The 16,418-nt window shown below is 41.4% G+C and overlaps 1 protein-coding gene across 1 annotated transcript in view; it reads left to right on the forward strand.

Annotated features, from left to right (window-relative positions):
- The first annotated feature begins 7,567 nt into the window (after window positions 1–7,567).
- The window catches only part of casz1 (castor zinc finger 1), an 82,241-nt gene continuing 73,390 nt past the window's right edge, over window positions 7,568–16,418 (forward strand). Inside the window, exon 1 of the mRNA XM_058642195.1 lies at window positions 7,568–8,080. Coding sequence (XP_058498178.1) covers window positions 8,032–8,080 — 49 coding nt within the window. The 5' untranslated portion in view covers window positions 7,568–8,031. The remainder of the gene's footprint in view (window positions 8,081–16,418) is intronic.

Here is a 16,418-nt window from a genome sequence, read left to right on the forward strand (position 1 = left end):
AAGTTGTCAAATCATCGACCATCATAATGTGGGGAGAGTTAATTAGGACATCTTAATTTCATATGGGAAGGATCTCATTTTTCTGATTACCTTGTGAAGTTTTCTTTGTGTACCAGACATTTGATCATCCAGTGATTTAGAGTAACATTGCACTCCTCCTGTTGAATCGTCGTCGCACCTCTTGCTGTGCTGCAAGGAACTGAGACAAAGTCAAAAACAACATAGATGCAACAAAATCCAGAACCTAATCTAACAAAGAGTCACCGTAGTTAACATGAGTTATGCCGCTTGCTCTCTTTCTCTCTGAATTCCAACTACACACAAGTACCGGTCATTTTCATAATGCGTCCATTGTTTTTCTTAATTAACTGATTAGTCGTTCCGTCCATAAAATGTCCGAAAATCTTGATTGATGTTCTCAAATGTCTTTGTTTTGTCCACATGCCAGAATGATTCACTTTTAATTATGGGGCAAAGAAACCAGAAAAAGGGAGCATGTTTCATTTATTAAGACGAATACTCAAAGTGATTAATCGATTATCAAAATAGTTGATGACTAATTTAGTAATCGATGAATGGATTCATTACGTCAGCGCTGCTACACACGGAGTCTTAATTGATCTAATCTGGTTACTGCTGTCTTTTTTCAGTTCCATTAGAAAACTCCCATCCTCCCCCACTGTCTCTCCCTTTACCTCCCACACTCTCTACCCCCCATCTGCCCTGACCTACATGGTAGTCACATGGCCCCGGCTCCCTGGCTTGGCATTTTATGGAAAATCTGCAGGAGATAAAGCCACAGGATTTAAAGTGTTATCCCTGCCTTTCCTTTGAGATGGGCTAAACACTGAATGAGGTGTTATTCCGTCAATGCTGTGGACACACGCTCAGGCAGCCGAGAGGATATCTTCATGCTGTCTTCCCCTTCCCCTTCCCCTCTGTCTGTGTGTGCGTGTGTGTGTGTGTGTGTGTGTGTCTCTCTCTCTGTCTCTCTCCCTCTGCCTGCTCAGTTTGAATGGATTTAGTGGGGTGTCACCACTGCGACTTTGAGGGATTTTTCTTTCCCTGTCACAGTTCTCTGCATGGTTGCTTAGGTTATTTACTTAACTTGTCTAGAAAATGGACTGTGATCTGCAGCTTACTGCCAAAGCTAGTGAGGGACAAGTGCCACAGTTAAGATATGCCAGAGACAGGGCACCTCGAAGCTCGCCTGCCTCTGCTTCTGCTTGCTTACTCCCTTGCTGGTGCTGAGGACTTAGTTTTGCACTGTGACCGAGTCCCCTTCACACTGTTGTCTGCCTGTAAATTTTCTGCTGCCCTTGCTATTCAGCCAATTATAGCGAAAGAGCTTTAGTGATTTTTTTTTTCTCCCCCCCCTTCTCTTTCTCGTGGTGTATATTTATATATTTATTTAACAAGTGAATGATAAGCACTGCTGAAGGTTAAAAAAATGCTGAATTTCATAATGCATATAATGTCAACTTTTTTTTCTCTCCCTAGCAGGACAAATCAATAAAAGGTGGCTTTTAACAAATACACACACAATAGAGACTTGCTTCCTTGCCTGTTGCATTTATATTTTATTACCTTTTTAATGCATAAAAACACCGCAGCTTTTCGTTTGAATGATGAATTATGCAAACTTTTTTTTTAATGCAAACGTAAAAAGGGACATGCACAGATAATTCTTGTTCTATTTTTTTCTGCTTTAAGTTCTTGGAGAAGTAGCTCTTTTTTATGGAACTGATAACAATGGCAGAAACAACCATTGTCCTTCACATATTATTGTGACTTTAAGAGACAATGTAAAGGTTTAAGTGATGTCAGTTTTAGTTTGTTTATGTGGAATATGTTGTGGGAGATAGAGATGTGCGCAACCACTGTATTCTCTGTCCTTTTAACAAGCTGCTTCTTCTCAACCCCTAAGCACACGTAGCTACATATTCAATAATTGGCTTGTCTTTTGGCCCATCTGCACAGTGGTGAGGTATGTTGTATTTGTTCCTCTGATTGTACTTTCTTGGAGTTGTTTATTCTTTTTGTAGGACGTGGAAGAAAGTATGTTTTACCTGATGTCTGTGATAGGCCACAGGATGAGTATCAGTGCAATGTCAAATGTAGTACAGAGCCACAAAGCAGTTTAGGAATGTATCCAGAGTGCGCTGCCATGTTGCATTCTGGTGTTAAAATGACCAGAGCAACTATCTTCCCAAAAACACTGGATAAGATAATGCAGACAGGACTGCTTTGCATTGCTGTGGTGATTGGTTGTCGTCTTACTGTATGACAGGGTGCTTACAGCAGTCCCACTGCAACCCAAAAAAGATCGTCACGTATTGTTCTATCAATCATAAAAAACAAAACCAGAAGTTACACAAGTGATAATTGTGCATAAAAGAAGTGACACCACAAAATGCACAGTGTTCCAAAACAAGAGAGCAGAAGAATAAAGGACTCTTTCCACCAATGCAAATTCAGCCGACGCCTAACAGTGGGAACGGAAAGAAAAACTGCTTAATGTGACAAAATAAAGACAGAAACACTCCAAGGGAAAGTTAGAATTAGGATCCTGAAAGATTTATGCCTCCATTTTATTTATAATTTGTTTTCTTTTCCTTATTGGAATTGAGTTGAAACTGAATATTTGATGAGCAGCACAGCCTACAAGTAAGGATGTTATGTCAGCAAGGAAAGAAAAAGAAAAGAGGGAAAACCAAGAAAGGAATTTTGCAAAGTTTACGCTTTCAAATAAACTAATATGCCCCTGTTTTCACAAGTGGCTTGTTATTTAAGTTTGTGGGGGGGGTTTCGCTATCTGCAGGTTGTGTTGAGCCCCGTCTAGGCTGGCGTGCGCCTTTCCATATGCACTGCAATGAGCGCTGGGTACACTCCGTTCACAGAACACCATCTGCATTTTGTTGTTAACGCGCCTTCACATCCAAAGGAGGATTAGGAGGAAAATCCCCAGGTTTTTTCAAACCAGTTGACAAATATCAGATTTGTCTCAAAAAATTAGCTGCATCTATATCTCCCACCATATGACACACATAAAAGATTATCTTTTAATACCCAGCCAGCTTGGGTGTGGAAAAAGCAGATTAAAGTTTCAGTTTGGTCATATTTACCCATCCATTTCAAGTGTAAGACTGCCTGCATTACACAGTAGACAGACCTCTTTACAAAGAGCCCCCCCCCCCCCACACACACACACACACACACAGACACATGTACACCCACCCTCAAGCCTTTACCTTCCAGAAACAAGATGTCTGCCTTGAAACAATTAGACATCATACTTAAATAATTCATCATTTGCCAGTCAGTCTTTCTCTTCTACATGTCCTTTAAACAGAGTGAGCTGCCTAAGAGGCTAAAGTGAATAACAGCAGCAGGTGCCTTTTCAGTCGGAGCTTTGTAGTCGGCACAGGGTGCTGAGCTGTTATTTTAGTGGCCCACTGGTGAGGAGCAGGGGGGTGGCTGGGAAATGGACCTGGTGGCTGACCTGAGACCTGCGAGCTGTCCTATTAACACTGTGCTTTCAACTGAATGCTACCAGCTGTAACTCTTGCCTGCAACCACACTCGCATCTCAGCCGAAGCAGAGCCCAAATACAAAACAATACTAAGTGCAACCACGTAGTCACCTGTCAGTTTAAAAAGGCCCCAGCCATCGCTTGAATCCGGGGTTTTACAGTCTCCAAATGTTACGTCCCTAAAAATAAACCCTTTAAACCCTGAAGAAGGTCATTTGCGCCTGCGGTGACAGATTGCAGGAGTGGACATGCATGATTATTACCCATCAGCATTCATCAGAGGGATTTAAACATATGGGTAAGATGCTTCTTAAGCCTCTGCTAAGTCAGTGTTTTCTTCCTGACCATTTCATTATCAAAAGCATAATCATCATCTGCCGTGGACAGAACCAAAGGCCTAAGGCCCTACCTGGTGTTCTGGACTTCCTTTCTTCCGCTCAAGACCACTGCCCCACCCAGAGGTTGCTTTATGAACACAGGAGTCCCATAAATGAAATTAAGGTGTCAATTAGTCAATTACAGCATAATAACTCTGAGGGCAGACATTTAGAGACAGAGAGAACCTCAGCTAAGTTCATTTCCTCCGGCCCAGGAGCCTAGCGCTTGGCACACGTCACTCTCCACCCAGACTCGCTGAATAAGGGCCCCAGTGCTCTCCCTAATGTTATTTTCCCCTGGATATCTTTTTTGATCAACAATTTCCTTTCATGGGTTTGTTTTTCAGATGCAGGGGATGCACTTTTTCTCTCCCCAATTTGGCTAGGGAGAATTCCATAATTTAGTAATTAAAATCTTTGTTAGGCTTTAGAAATTGCAGCTAATTGAATTTAATGGGCAGATGAATTTCAATTTTATTTGATTAGCAGGACCCCTGGCATAGGTATTTATGGAAAAAAACTCTACAAAAATATGCTGTGTGGGCTAAGATGGCATAATAGAATTACAGATAATCAGATTTCACTGTCATGAATTTCACTCTAATTCCAGTATAATTTTCCATTAGATAGCTGGTTTACAAATATTTGCTCATCTGCGATGGGAAAGGCTATCTGTCTAAAATGATTACAGACCGAGCCTTCAGAAATATGTCCCCTTTTTTTCCCCTCCCTTTTAAAAACCAGATTGCGAGGGATCAAAATTAGGGAGATTGCATTATGGATGTCTGCATCCGGGAGAGCAATGGGGGAGATATGATGATTACGGCCGGGGGATGAAAGCAGTGTCAAGAAAAATGTATGACTCTAAAACATAGGCCTTTTCTATCTGCAGAATCTCTACTCTCAGCACACTGCAACCAAGCAACATGCCATATCATAATTCATGTAATATCAGAGACGGTGCACGAATAAAAGAAAGACAGTGCAGCGTGTTGACATACAAATATATACCTTACACCTCGTTTAAACTCTATGTTAATTGCTTTCAATTATGTTCAAGATGTGGGTTTTGGTTTTATAGTGCCTTAACAGTATATATCCGTATATGTGGCGATACAACAATTATGAACATTGATTGAGATTCTGAAGAATTGCGATCATGACAAAGTGGTGTATCACTGCCGCCATCGTTCCGACTACATTTGTGCGTGTGTGAGTTTAATATGCGGTCCCCTTCTCTGCTTAAAAATAAATATATAATGCAATATAAACAGACGTGAGAGGGAATAATATCCTGCATCACAGACAACCTCAGACAACACCGGGGTGAACTCTTGTTGAATCGTGCTTTAAAAGTCCCTGCATCAGAATTAAGCTTTTACACATTCAATTTCCTGCCAATTTAACGACAACATGACAGTGAATATTAAGAATAAACTTGATCCGTTGTCTACTGGAAAACACAAACTATTTCAATTTGTTGTGTTTCAAGTTAGATGCTATAGAAGTGTTGAAGAAATGCTGCTTGTCTGTGTAACACCCCCCCCCACCTGTGCACTCCACCAGTTAGGACCGACCTCCACCCCACGCCAACTATCACCCACTCCATCTCCTCTCATTCGCTCAGTCACTCTTTGCCCCAAACTGCCAGAGACAGCAAGAGGGGTTCAAAAACACAATCTGACTCTCGGCAAAGGTCAGATTTCTCACTCGGCATGTCTCTGGGCTTTGGGCACAAAAGCCACTGAATTCACATCTTTCAACTGGGCCCTAGCTTTTGTCCTGGGAAGGGGAGGACTCGGAGTGGGCCCTGCACCAGACCAGCCCCTCCTGGAGCGCACTGTCAGGGGCAGCCAAACGTCTGGCCCGGCAGCCCTTTGACTGATGTACCCCTGCCATGTCACGCGCACGGCGCCGCGCACTCACGCTCACACGCATACACACTCCACCTTGCCCTCAACATTCTCCCGCATGCACCACACAATACCCTCGGACCACATCAAACGAAAAGCCCCACAGCTCCCTTTGAAAAGTAATGGATTTGCCCCCAAAGATGGCAGCTCCAGGGGCCAGAGGGCTGTAATGCATAGACAAGAAACCCTTCCCTCTCGTGTGTTACATGAATATAATTCAGCCGTCAAACCAAAACGTCCCACAGTATGAAGTTTGGAGATACAGCAGCATTTCTGTTATCCTTTTCAGTGACATTGTTGTAGCTGTAAGGAACAAAGCATTTCACAGAGACAACCAGACAGAGGTTTTCACATGTGATTTCCAGCCACAGTCATTGTCAATGTTTTTTTAATCATTTTATTTTTAAGCAGAACATTCAAACAATCTGTACACGGTGTCTAATGACTGTGGGTGGAAGTAAGAGGTTTTTCATAACTGTATTCTATGACTTTAGTGACCCTTAGTGATGATACTTACCAGGTCTCACTCATCCAATTAAAAAAAATGTGATTTTATATAATATATTTGATCGCGTTCTGCAAAAACAGCAGTTTAATTGTGGGGCCAAAGGGAAAAAAAAACTAAAACTGAAGTAGTATTTAGAATACAATTTTAGAGTGAGGGTGGAGGCTTTTGATAGAAATTCTTTTCTGGACATTTTCCTTTATGTGGGTTAGGAAGGAGGAGACAAAGCTGTTTTTTTCCATTATTAAACAGGATGAGTCATCATAATTTCAAAATCCACCAAAACCTGTTTTATGCACATACTTTGGACTTTGCTGACAGCACTCAGGAACTGAAGCCAGGACTATGTATCATTGTATTATGGTTCACAGCCATAAAGTTGTTCATTTCCTCTTTTCAATAACCATTAAATGCTAGTTACACACACACGCGCGCACACACACACACGTACACACACACCACCTTTATTCAAAATAAAACAGAAATATGTCCAGTGACCTTTCAAAGTTTGGACCTTTGCTGTGTCACTTTGCAAATTCCACATTCTTGATACAGAGTCATGTTTACAGCGTTTGGGCAGTACACGTACAAATGGTCCACAGGCACTTTGCATGCCACTGCGGAAGAAACTGCCAGGCAAATAAGGGGTTTGTCTTATAAAGTATTCATTGTCACCTGGTAACGGCTGTCGTTTATCATTTCACCTGAAATTACAATGAAAACTGATAGCTTATCAGAGGGAGGGGAGGAGAAAGAGTGCGCTTTGAGGGAGAAAGGAAAAGAAAGTACACTGGACGGCACTGAAATGGAGAGGATCCCTGTTTTGTGAGAGAAGTCAAAGAGGTGGTTGGACTGTTTCAGTGAAATATTTTGAAAAGAAGAACAAGAATGTCTATCGTGTCTTTTTTTTTGTATTGCACTCGGATCATTTAATAGTTTGGTGACTTGCTTGTTAAATTACCCTCCACTACCAAAGTGTCAATATTTTAAAATCAGCTTTTACAGTCAGTCACACTCTATTTCACCTACTACTAATATATTTTCATAAACGTGTAATCCTTTCCCCCGCGAAACCCTTTCATTTATCATTTTTGTCAAAGTGTTGTGCTTTACCCTCATTTGAATAGAGGCAGTGGAGGCTCCACCCCAAGAGAGTTGAAAGGCTAGAAGACCACAAAGATGGAAAAGGCCAGCCCACTGAGGGAGGGAGAAAAAACTGCCTCGACTCCTCTGCCATAATTTCCTATCAGCCTATTCAGAAAACATCACCAACAGCTTGGTCTGTGCGTGTGTGTGTGTCTACAGGAGCAGAGCAGCGAGCGAGCGAGTGAGCCGGAGAGAGAGAGAGAAAGAGAGAGCGAGAGAGAGAGAGACAGCGCAGGAGCGGCACAGAGAAACAGGGAGAGAGAGAGAGAGAGATAGAGAGAGAGAGAGAGAGAGAGGAGGGAAGGGGGAGGCTACATTTTCTTTCACCTACCCCCGTCAAAACCACAAGAAGGAGGGGCCAGACCCTAAGCTGCCAATCAAATCCGCTCGTGGCAGCCGGCATTATCTCAGCAACAAACTATTGACAGATTACATGTCAAGGAGTTTAGTGCATGATTGAAGGAAGCCCTTTTTTTTTTTATCAAGTTACTTTTCTGCTTTATTTCCCTCTCCACCAACCAACGTTTGAATGACTTTCTGACAGAGTTGAGTAATATTATGAAAGTTACATGTCTGAGAGGATTTAACTTCGACTTCGCTGAATATGGTGAGTGCTCTTCTCCTCTGTCTTTGCCAGATATGTTTTTATTAGCTGATAGTTTAAGGTGTGCCTTCATCTTTGACTAAATATACTCAGAGGGGAAGTTGTTCATGATTTAACTATGTGCCAGTGTGTATGTGGACCAAAGTGTTGCGACACCCTTATTAATAGCTCTTTGACAGTGCCTAAAGGTGACTGCAATATCAAATAGGATTTCTCGAGCACTCGAGTCATGACACTGTGTTACACACAGTACACATGTGAGGAAAGTTCACAGAGCACAGTTTCATTTTCTCTTGTCAAAGTGCATTTCTCTTCTAGGACATGAGAACAGCATAAACTCTGTGTTAGGCTTTTTTTTTTGTTTGTTTGTTTGTTTTGTCTTTGTCCATTTCCCCTCTGTTTTTATTTAGTTCATGTATTTATGACATGTTTCTTTTTTGTTTTGTTTTTTTCTTTAAAAAAAGCCAGAAGTGTAGAAATACAGGTATTGGTTTTGCCCACAGAGGCACTTGCAGTGCCATTAGGGCACACTGAATGGCCTAAGGGTTTGTTGCCAAGGGGACAAAGCAAACAAACTGTTGTGTTGCTTATGTTGTTTCACATGTAAAGGTGCCAGGAATTAACATCATTGTTAGTGTCTTTGCGGGCACCTCTAATTAGTGTTCTTATACAGTGCACATTTATGTGAACGCTTACGTATTATTTTTATCATTAAATGTCCAGAGCCCTTAAATGCATCACATGTTATAGGGGAAATTGAGAAAATGATATTTATTTAGGATGTTCAGTGAAGTTTCCAGTGAACAGTAATTTTCTGCAAATGCACTCGTGGAGCTTGTTCTAAAATTTATTAGACCTGTAACTGTCGTTCTGTGCGTATAGTTTTGGGGAGGATAAACTTGTCTAGTGTTACTCGACTACGCCTCACACTTGCCAGCGTCGCTCTCCTCGACACCTCACATGTCATTAGAAGGGTTTGCATGCACGTTTTTTTTTATTATTATTATTTATTTTTTTTAAACAAGTCATATTTTACAGCCATGCGTTCTTATTTCTGTCTGTGTGCACTACGTTTGCATGCATGCATTTTGTGTTTCCACACGCTGAGTGCCGTCTCACCTCTACACTTGTGTGTGTCTATGTTAATAGTGTGTTTCCTTATTTGCACCATATATAATTAGAATGACTCTATATAAGTGAACTGCAACATTATACGTATTCCCCCCCTTTACTGTGATAAATGTTTGCCATATATTTTTTGAAATGCTTTATTTTGAATGTGTGCATGATAAAGTATTTGGTGTGCAGGAACACTTTTGAATACAAGCAGAATTTTATACACGCTACAAAAATTGTGTTAAATTACAGAAAATAGACCCAAAATATTAATATCCAGAATTATTCTATTTTATTTTTTATATTTTTCCATATATTTTTTTTATAAAAAGGTATGTAATTCAAACTAAAGTCAAGGGTAGAGTTTGCTCCAGGCTGTTATTTTTAATATGTTTATATGCCAATTATTTGAATCCCCTTAACAATTATGTGTTTTCTCTGGCTGTATAATCTCGCCGTTGACTATTCCTGACACTACATAGACTTGTCTGCTCTTTAACATGTATATGGCACTGTTAATTAAAAAAAAAAAAAATCTAATCAGAGGATGCTTTTTTTTTGTTTTATTAAATAAGAAATGCTAAGAGACTGTGTAGTAAACCACTATGACCACAGGGTTTCACAAACACATACGACAGACAGAGAGAGACAGGCATCAGGGCTCAGTTATTTTGTCTGGTTATTGAAGGTGTCCCGTGTTATGCTTTAAAATAACAACAGACAAATACGACTGTTATCGTGACACACCTTAATTTAAAACTTTTCGTCAGCCTGGAAAATGTTTTTCTCCCCTCATATGAGTCATAATGTTGATTGCCTTCTCCCTCACTGAGTTGTCTCATTAACCCTTTGTGGCCCTCTCCAACTTTTACGGCCTTCCACAAAACCAGAATGAAATGAGGGAGAAAAACAAGCCCAGGTCTGAAGGCCCTCAATAACCTTTTATCACAATTTAGCAATAACCTGAATCAATTTGATGTCTTAAGCAATAAAATATGCTGTTGCACTCCTATTTCTGCTGCTCCTTGGATGACAGTAAATTTACATTTTTTAATTAAACTAGCCGGAATTTTTATTAGGGGGCTGGACTATGCTAATGGGAATGTTGTGTACAGCAGATTAACAGAGTTTTGAAATAAATTTAACAGGGAGACATTTGGAGGGGGAAAAAAATGTGAGTCATTGTCTTTAACCTCTTTCATGCCGATTTCTCCTGGGGGATCCTTGTATTCTAAGGAGCCTTGTCAGGGAAGAGTGCTTCTCAGCAACGAGGTGATTAGTGTCGCCTTGTCAACCGAGGAAGAACGCTCACGTTCTCATAATTTATTTGTCCAAATAAAGCCGAAATATGTGATTTTTGTCATCACCCACATGCATCCGAATGTACTGACAGATTTGCACGTCAGTGTTGACGTGTTGAAAATTTGCCCCCTTTTTTAAAAGGTTTTTATTTAGCTTTTTTTTGCCCTTTCTTTTTTTTTTTTTTAAATATCAAGAAACAGATGTTGCATTTCAACATTTTAATTTATATTTAAATGTGCACCTCTGTAGTGTTTCCTTTCTTTTTTATTCCTCCTGCCTAAATTCCTTTCCTTTCTATAAATTTAGTTTTCTTATTTTGCCGCTACGTCAGAGCAGGACAATTTAAAAAAGTGTCAAATACAGTAGTTAATGGCAGCGTATATGTTTGTGTAGTTTTATGGTCCGCTCTCAGTATTTGATTGATGTTGCGCGAGGGCTGTGTGTGTTATGCCTGGATTTAGCAGAGTGGCAGAGGGAGAGAAGGGGGGACATAGACAGTAGACAAGGGGAGGGAGGTGTGTGTGTGTGTGTGTGTGCGAGTGAGACAGGGGGTAGAGACAGAAAGAGAGGGACAGCTGAGTCCGGATTGAGCATGTGCTCAGTCATCAGACACAAGCCACCCAACACCGTAATTACCCTAACCCCCGTCTTTTAATACCCAAATCACACCAACTGCCCTTCTTTTTCTTCGCGGCAGAAAGGGGAAACATCCGAGATCAAACGATCAAATAAACTCAAGATGCACATGGGCTGCCGTGCATCTTTGCCGCAGTAGCCAAAGTATTCAGGGCTACTTGATATGGACCAGGAGCATGGCAAGTGGCATCACCACCTCTTTTCTTCACTCCTGTGCACTCATGCAGTGGCCAGCACCTAATTAAAACCTCAAAGCTCCCCGTCACCAATCTGGAGTAATGGCCTAATTAATACTCTGTGAAGAAATATTCCAGAATGATAAACAGGTTGCACCTTGGGTCTTCATTGTCTTTATCATCTAAAATATAACAAGTCAAGTTTTAGTATCGCAGATAATGCATGTTTGTTAAACTGCTGCACTAAATATAAAGGATATGGACACGAGAGATTTTAATGATACGTCTTTTTTTTGTTTTGTTTTTTAGAATGGTAGCAATTCATTATAAATTATAAGGAATAAGAAAAATATATATTTTAGAATTTTTTTCCTTAATCGTGCACACCTGCTGTGAAGAAATCCTGCTTTTAATCTCCCTGATGATTGTGCCGTGTCATGTATTCGGGGTGTGCGGAGTCAAAAGCGAAGCTTTCCAGTAACTTTTTTCTTTCTGGCTCTATTTCCTAATCTGTACATGACATTATAATTTCATGCAAAGTAGGGGAGAATAATAATCTCTAGTCATTGATATGCCATATAAGAGGGGAAAATGGGGAAATGAAGAGGCAATTAGCAGAGTGGAAAACTTTGGCGTGTTTGTCTGAAAGGATGGTCTCCACTGGCCATGAATGAATTTGCATGCTTTGCTTATCGAAGCGCTCTTATTAGGCCAGCTGAAAGAGAGATTAAGCCAGCACAAAATGTGGTGACTAATCCTTTTAAATGTGGCAGTGGGTCTTTAAGGTGTGAACCAGCCCGTACTTAGGTTCGAGGATATGGAATGTGACAGAGCACAACATTTGTACAACTGCACGTGTATATAAGGACACATCAGCAGCAGATGTGGGGTTATTTCATGACAAGGACAGTGATTGACACTGGTAATAAAGTGTTAGTTTATCTCCTGACCCTCTTATCTGTGGAACAAATACGGCAGGTGGGGTCAGACTCGGTTGAGATAATGACGGAAACACTTTGTGTGGTCCAGCAACCGTGGCTTTTTTTCTTGTTTTTTTTTTTAATCAATCAATAATTCTTAGTGATTTTAGTGAATCATTAATACAAGATAACAAAGAAAACTTAGAAGATGACTCAAGGAGGCGCTGAGAGAGGAATCAGCAGTCTGACTTGAACACCGTTTTACAGTGTTGAGCACACTGCCCTCAGTTTCACTTCTCGGTCACCTTTTCTTTGACAGGAATCCAGCGCCTGCTTTACTGTCTCTGCGTTATTCTCGATAGGAGGGAAGAAAAAAGAAAAAAAAAAAAGACGCAAACAAACAAGGAACCTCTTTTTTCTGTCACCTTCAGCGAGAAAGTGTTTGCTCTGGCGAGTTACAGAGCCAATACCCCTGTCCTCGTTCTGTAATTGACTGCAAACAGGAACATAGTGACGTTTAAACACTGCCCTCCTCTCTCTTCTGTGTCTCACACACACACGCAGCCTACAGTCCCACACCCCTCAACTTCAGATCCCCCTCTGCCGTGTGTTTTTTCATGTGACTTTCTATTCACTTGGGTCAGTAGCAGGCAGCACCAGCAATAATTACTGTCTGTACATGATAAATCTGAAGCCCAGCTGTTCATTTCTGTCACTGCCAACAGAGACAGAAAGAGGGGAAGAAAGATAGAGAAAGAGAGTGTAGAGAGGGGGCTGCAGGCAAAGAGCCCAACAGTTTGCAGTTTGTCTGATTTTTTTTTTTTTTTTACTTGGTAACTTGATAGGATTACATGGTTCTAGGGCCCACACCTGTTAAGAGGCTGTTAGCAGAACAGTTGGCAGTCCCCGAGCCACAGCTTAGCCATTTTCTTCTCTTGCTTCCCTCTTTCTGGGATTTCACCCCCGTGTGTATGACGGGCGTTTGTTTCTCTGGGCTCCTGCCTCTGTCAAAGGGGCGAGGAGGGGAGAGCGATCCGTGTGACACGCAAGTGGTATGCGTCTGATGTTAGAGTGTGTATCCTACATTTGTTGTGTAGGCGTGTGTGTGTGTGTGTGTGAGAGAGAGGGAGAGAAAGAGAGGCATCTCTTTTTTTTCCTCCCTCCCCTGAGACACGTATGCCATCAGTTTTGTTTCCCTCTCTTCGACCTCAGTCACACCGAAGCCACCTCCGGAACAAATACAAGCAGCACGACAGCAAACAAAGAAAGAATTCAATTTGTTCTTTTTTTTTACATGGGTGGGGGCCAGGTGTTGGCAGAGTCATAAAATGCCCAAATACAGGTTAAACCAGAACATTTAAATGATTAAGGGTTAGGTTGAGAACATTTGTGCATATTTTAGGAGTGCCAAAGCCCTGCTGTCAATTAGAAATACTTTTGGAAGGAGTGGAGAAATGAGTAATACATAAAATTTGTTGCTTGTATTTTCTTGTTCGGTTATTAAAATGGAAAAATAAACCTGAATTTTGTCTTAATGTAAGAAACACAGTTTGGGGGGGAATCTGAGGCAGTTAAAAAAAATCACATTATAGGAGGTTGTTTTGTGCCTGGGTACAATGTGTCTCACTGCCTTATTTGGCTTTGAGCTGTAACCCAGCTCTTCAGCTTTGTCACTTTATATGGGCCCTCAGCACCTGTTCTCTGTAATGTGCCGGAATTTTCTATATTTGGCAGGAAGTTGAACTCTCCAATGGTGCATAGATCACTGTTTCTAAGCATGTACGAGATGATCTCCATGCTCTCCAAGGTTATTCTCTTTTGTTTCTGTCTGCCGTTGATCGCCTGTTCAAAAGACAATATTAGAAAACATGATTCAACTTGGGAGGACTACGAAACATTTCTCACCAGGGCTTCTAAATGTCATGTTGTCCTGTGCATGTTATTGACACGTTGCAGTGCCAGGGGTGCACATTGTTTTCCTTCTAAAGCACAGGAGAAATAAAAAAAGAGCAAAGTTAATAGATATCTCAGGCTAACTTTTAATTGTTCTGATATGTAATCGCTAAATGACAATAAAAAAGGAGCAGGGCCACTTTAAAAGCTTTATCTCTCCTGCTCTGTGCCCAAAGTGTCATGTCCATAACAGCACCACCTGATCTACAGAGTAAAATAACCACTAAGGCTTATTGTTTGGACAATATTGGAGCCCCCCACACCCCACCTTCCCGCTCCCCCCGCTGCTTCCCTTCCCTCTCCCTTGATTCATTTCACCCACTGTCCTCGGCTGCTGGAAAATGGCGTTAATTTTTTTATTACCTGTTTGACTCTCCAGCCTTATTACTGTAGCCCCTTAATGTTCTCTGTAACCGTGGAAACCAGATGAATAAATGTCCGCCAAAGAAAATGAGATGATTAAACAGGTCACCCTTGCAAAACAAATTCGCTTGGTCGAGCGCAATTTGTGTACCAAGCGGCTGTCTTAACAGTTTGCTAACAAGGGGATTGTTTGCCAGACTAACTGACAGAGAAGGGAGGGGGGGGGGGGGGATGAAGATATCTGGGGAAAAGGATATGATTGAAGAGATAATATTTTAGATCACTGTGCTAGTTGTCTCATCTCTTTATTCTCCGTGATAATATGGCATTTGTGTAACATTTAGAGCTCAACCATCCTTTATTCCTTATTCCAGTTTCCTGATTTAAAATATAGACGTAAATGTACTTTAGATATGTTCTCCCGGTGTACTGCGCGAGTTTAAAACGGCCATCTTTATTATTGTCAGAGGCGTTTGGTCTGTGATCATCAGCAAGTGCAGTAGCAAATAGAATTTTCCTCATTTATGTGGCAACCAATCATTACTGCTAATTGTCCTTGAGGCCATCTGTATAGGATGGCTTGTCCTCTATTGGTGTTGGAACAGTGCTGGTTCATGGATTTACAAGTCCAATAATAATACTTAACTCCTCCGTAGTCAGCGCAAAATAGTTCCTATTCACAACTGCAGTGATAAATATGAATGAGTTTTTTTTTTTTTTTTCCTCTTAAATTAAACAGTAGCTTGGTTTCAAAGTGTCACTAAGTTTGGTTCCCATGGTGCACCCGCCCTGTCCTTCCTCTTCCAAGTGTAATGTTCTCATATGACTTGTTTTAGGCAAAGCACAACTGACAACCATATAAAATGTCTGGTGTTTTCATCTGGGAAAATAAGAGAGTAGGTCGGGCGGATTTAGCCTTGTAACGATAGGGCAAACATGCACGCTTGGAGTGAAATCAGGCCTGCGTTGCCATTCTCACCACAAAATCGTAAATGTTGGGGACACGGCGGTGGTGTTGTTTATGGAGGGATGCCACGCTGCGCCACTCAAGGGTGTTGCCTGTTTGCATTGATGCACCACCACCACTTACCACCTCCTGCTTTAAAACAACTTCCGCATCCCACTCAGCCCAGCCATTTTGTCCCGTCACCAAAGCAGATCCCAAATGTTCACCGCAGCTTTAGCCTCAGCTTTAGAAGAAGGGGGGGGGGGGTTGTTGCTCCAAGCACAGTCGTGGCTTCTTTCAGTCACTTGTGGGACAGAAAATGGCAAGCAAGACTTCTTCCACTGGTAGAGGGGGGTATTTCAGCCCAATACAGGGACACTATAGCTCAAAACTGAAAAGCACTTATGCATTATTGATGTTTTAATTTGTGCGAATGCCCAGGTCTTTGTTAAGTGATTATAGTGCTGGGGAGATAACAGGGGAGATACTTCTCTATGAAACAAGAGCTCGCTCGCTGCCCGCACTGGGAAGCCATTGGACTAAATCTAACAAGTCCACGCTCCTACTCAGCTCTGTGGAGAGAGAAGCAGAAAGGTGGGGGTTTGTTGAGTGGGAGGGAGTTCGAAGAGTTGAGTCAAAAATATCAACGTGTCTGAGATAAGACGTTTTTTTTGCCGTTGATCTTTTGTCCTTATTTCAGCTACACCTCTCCTGTTTATGATGTCGGGTTTACTGGTCTTTTACATCCCTTATCAAAAATTATTTGATGTAAATACAATGGAACTGACCTGAAAAGGCCCATGAGTAAATATCCCTCGTGGCGCACTAACAACTGACCTTGGGGGAAGAATGCAAAGTTATAACGCTTGCAAAACAAGCCAATAAAATAATACCCCTTTGCACAGAGTGAGTTTGGGTAAATATGAAAG

This window comes from Solea solea, chromosome 11 (assembly GCF_958295425.1).
Source record: "Solea solea chromosome 11, fSolSol10.1, whole genome shotgun sequence".
Taxonomy (NCBI): domain Eukaryota; kingdom Metazoa; phylum Chordata; class Actinopteri; order Pleuronectiformes; family Soleidae; genus Solea; species Solea solea.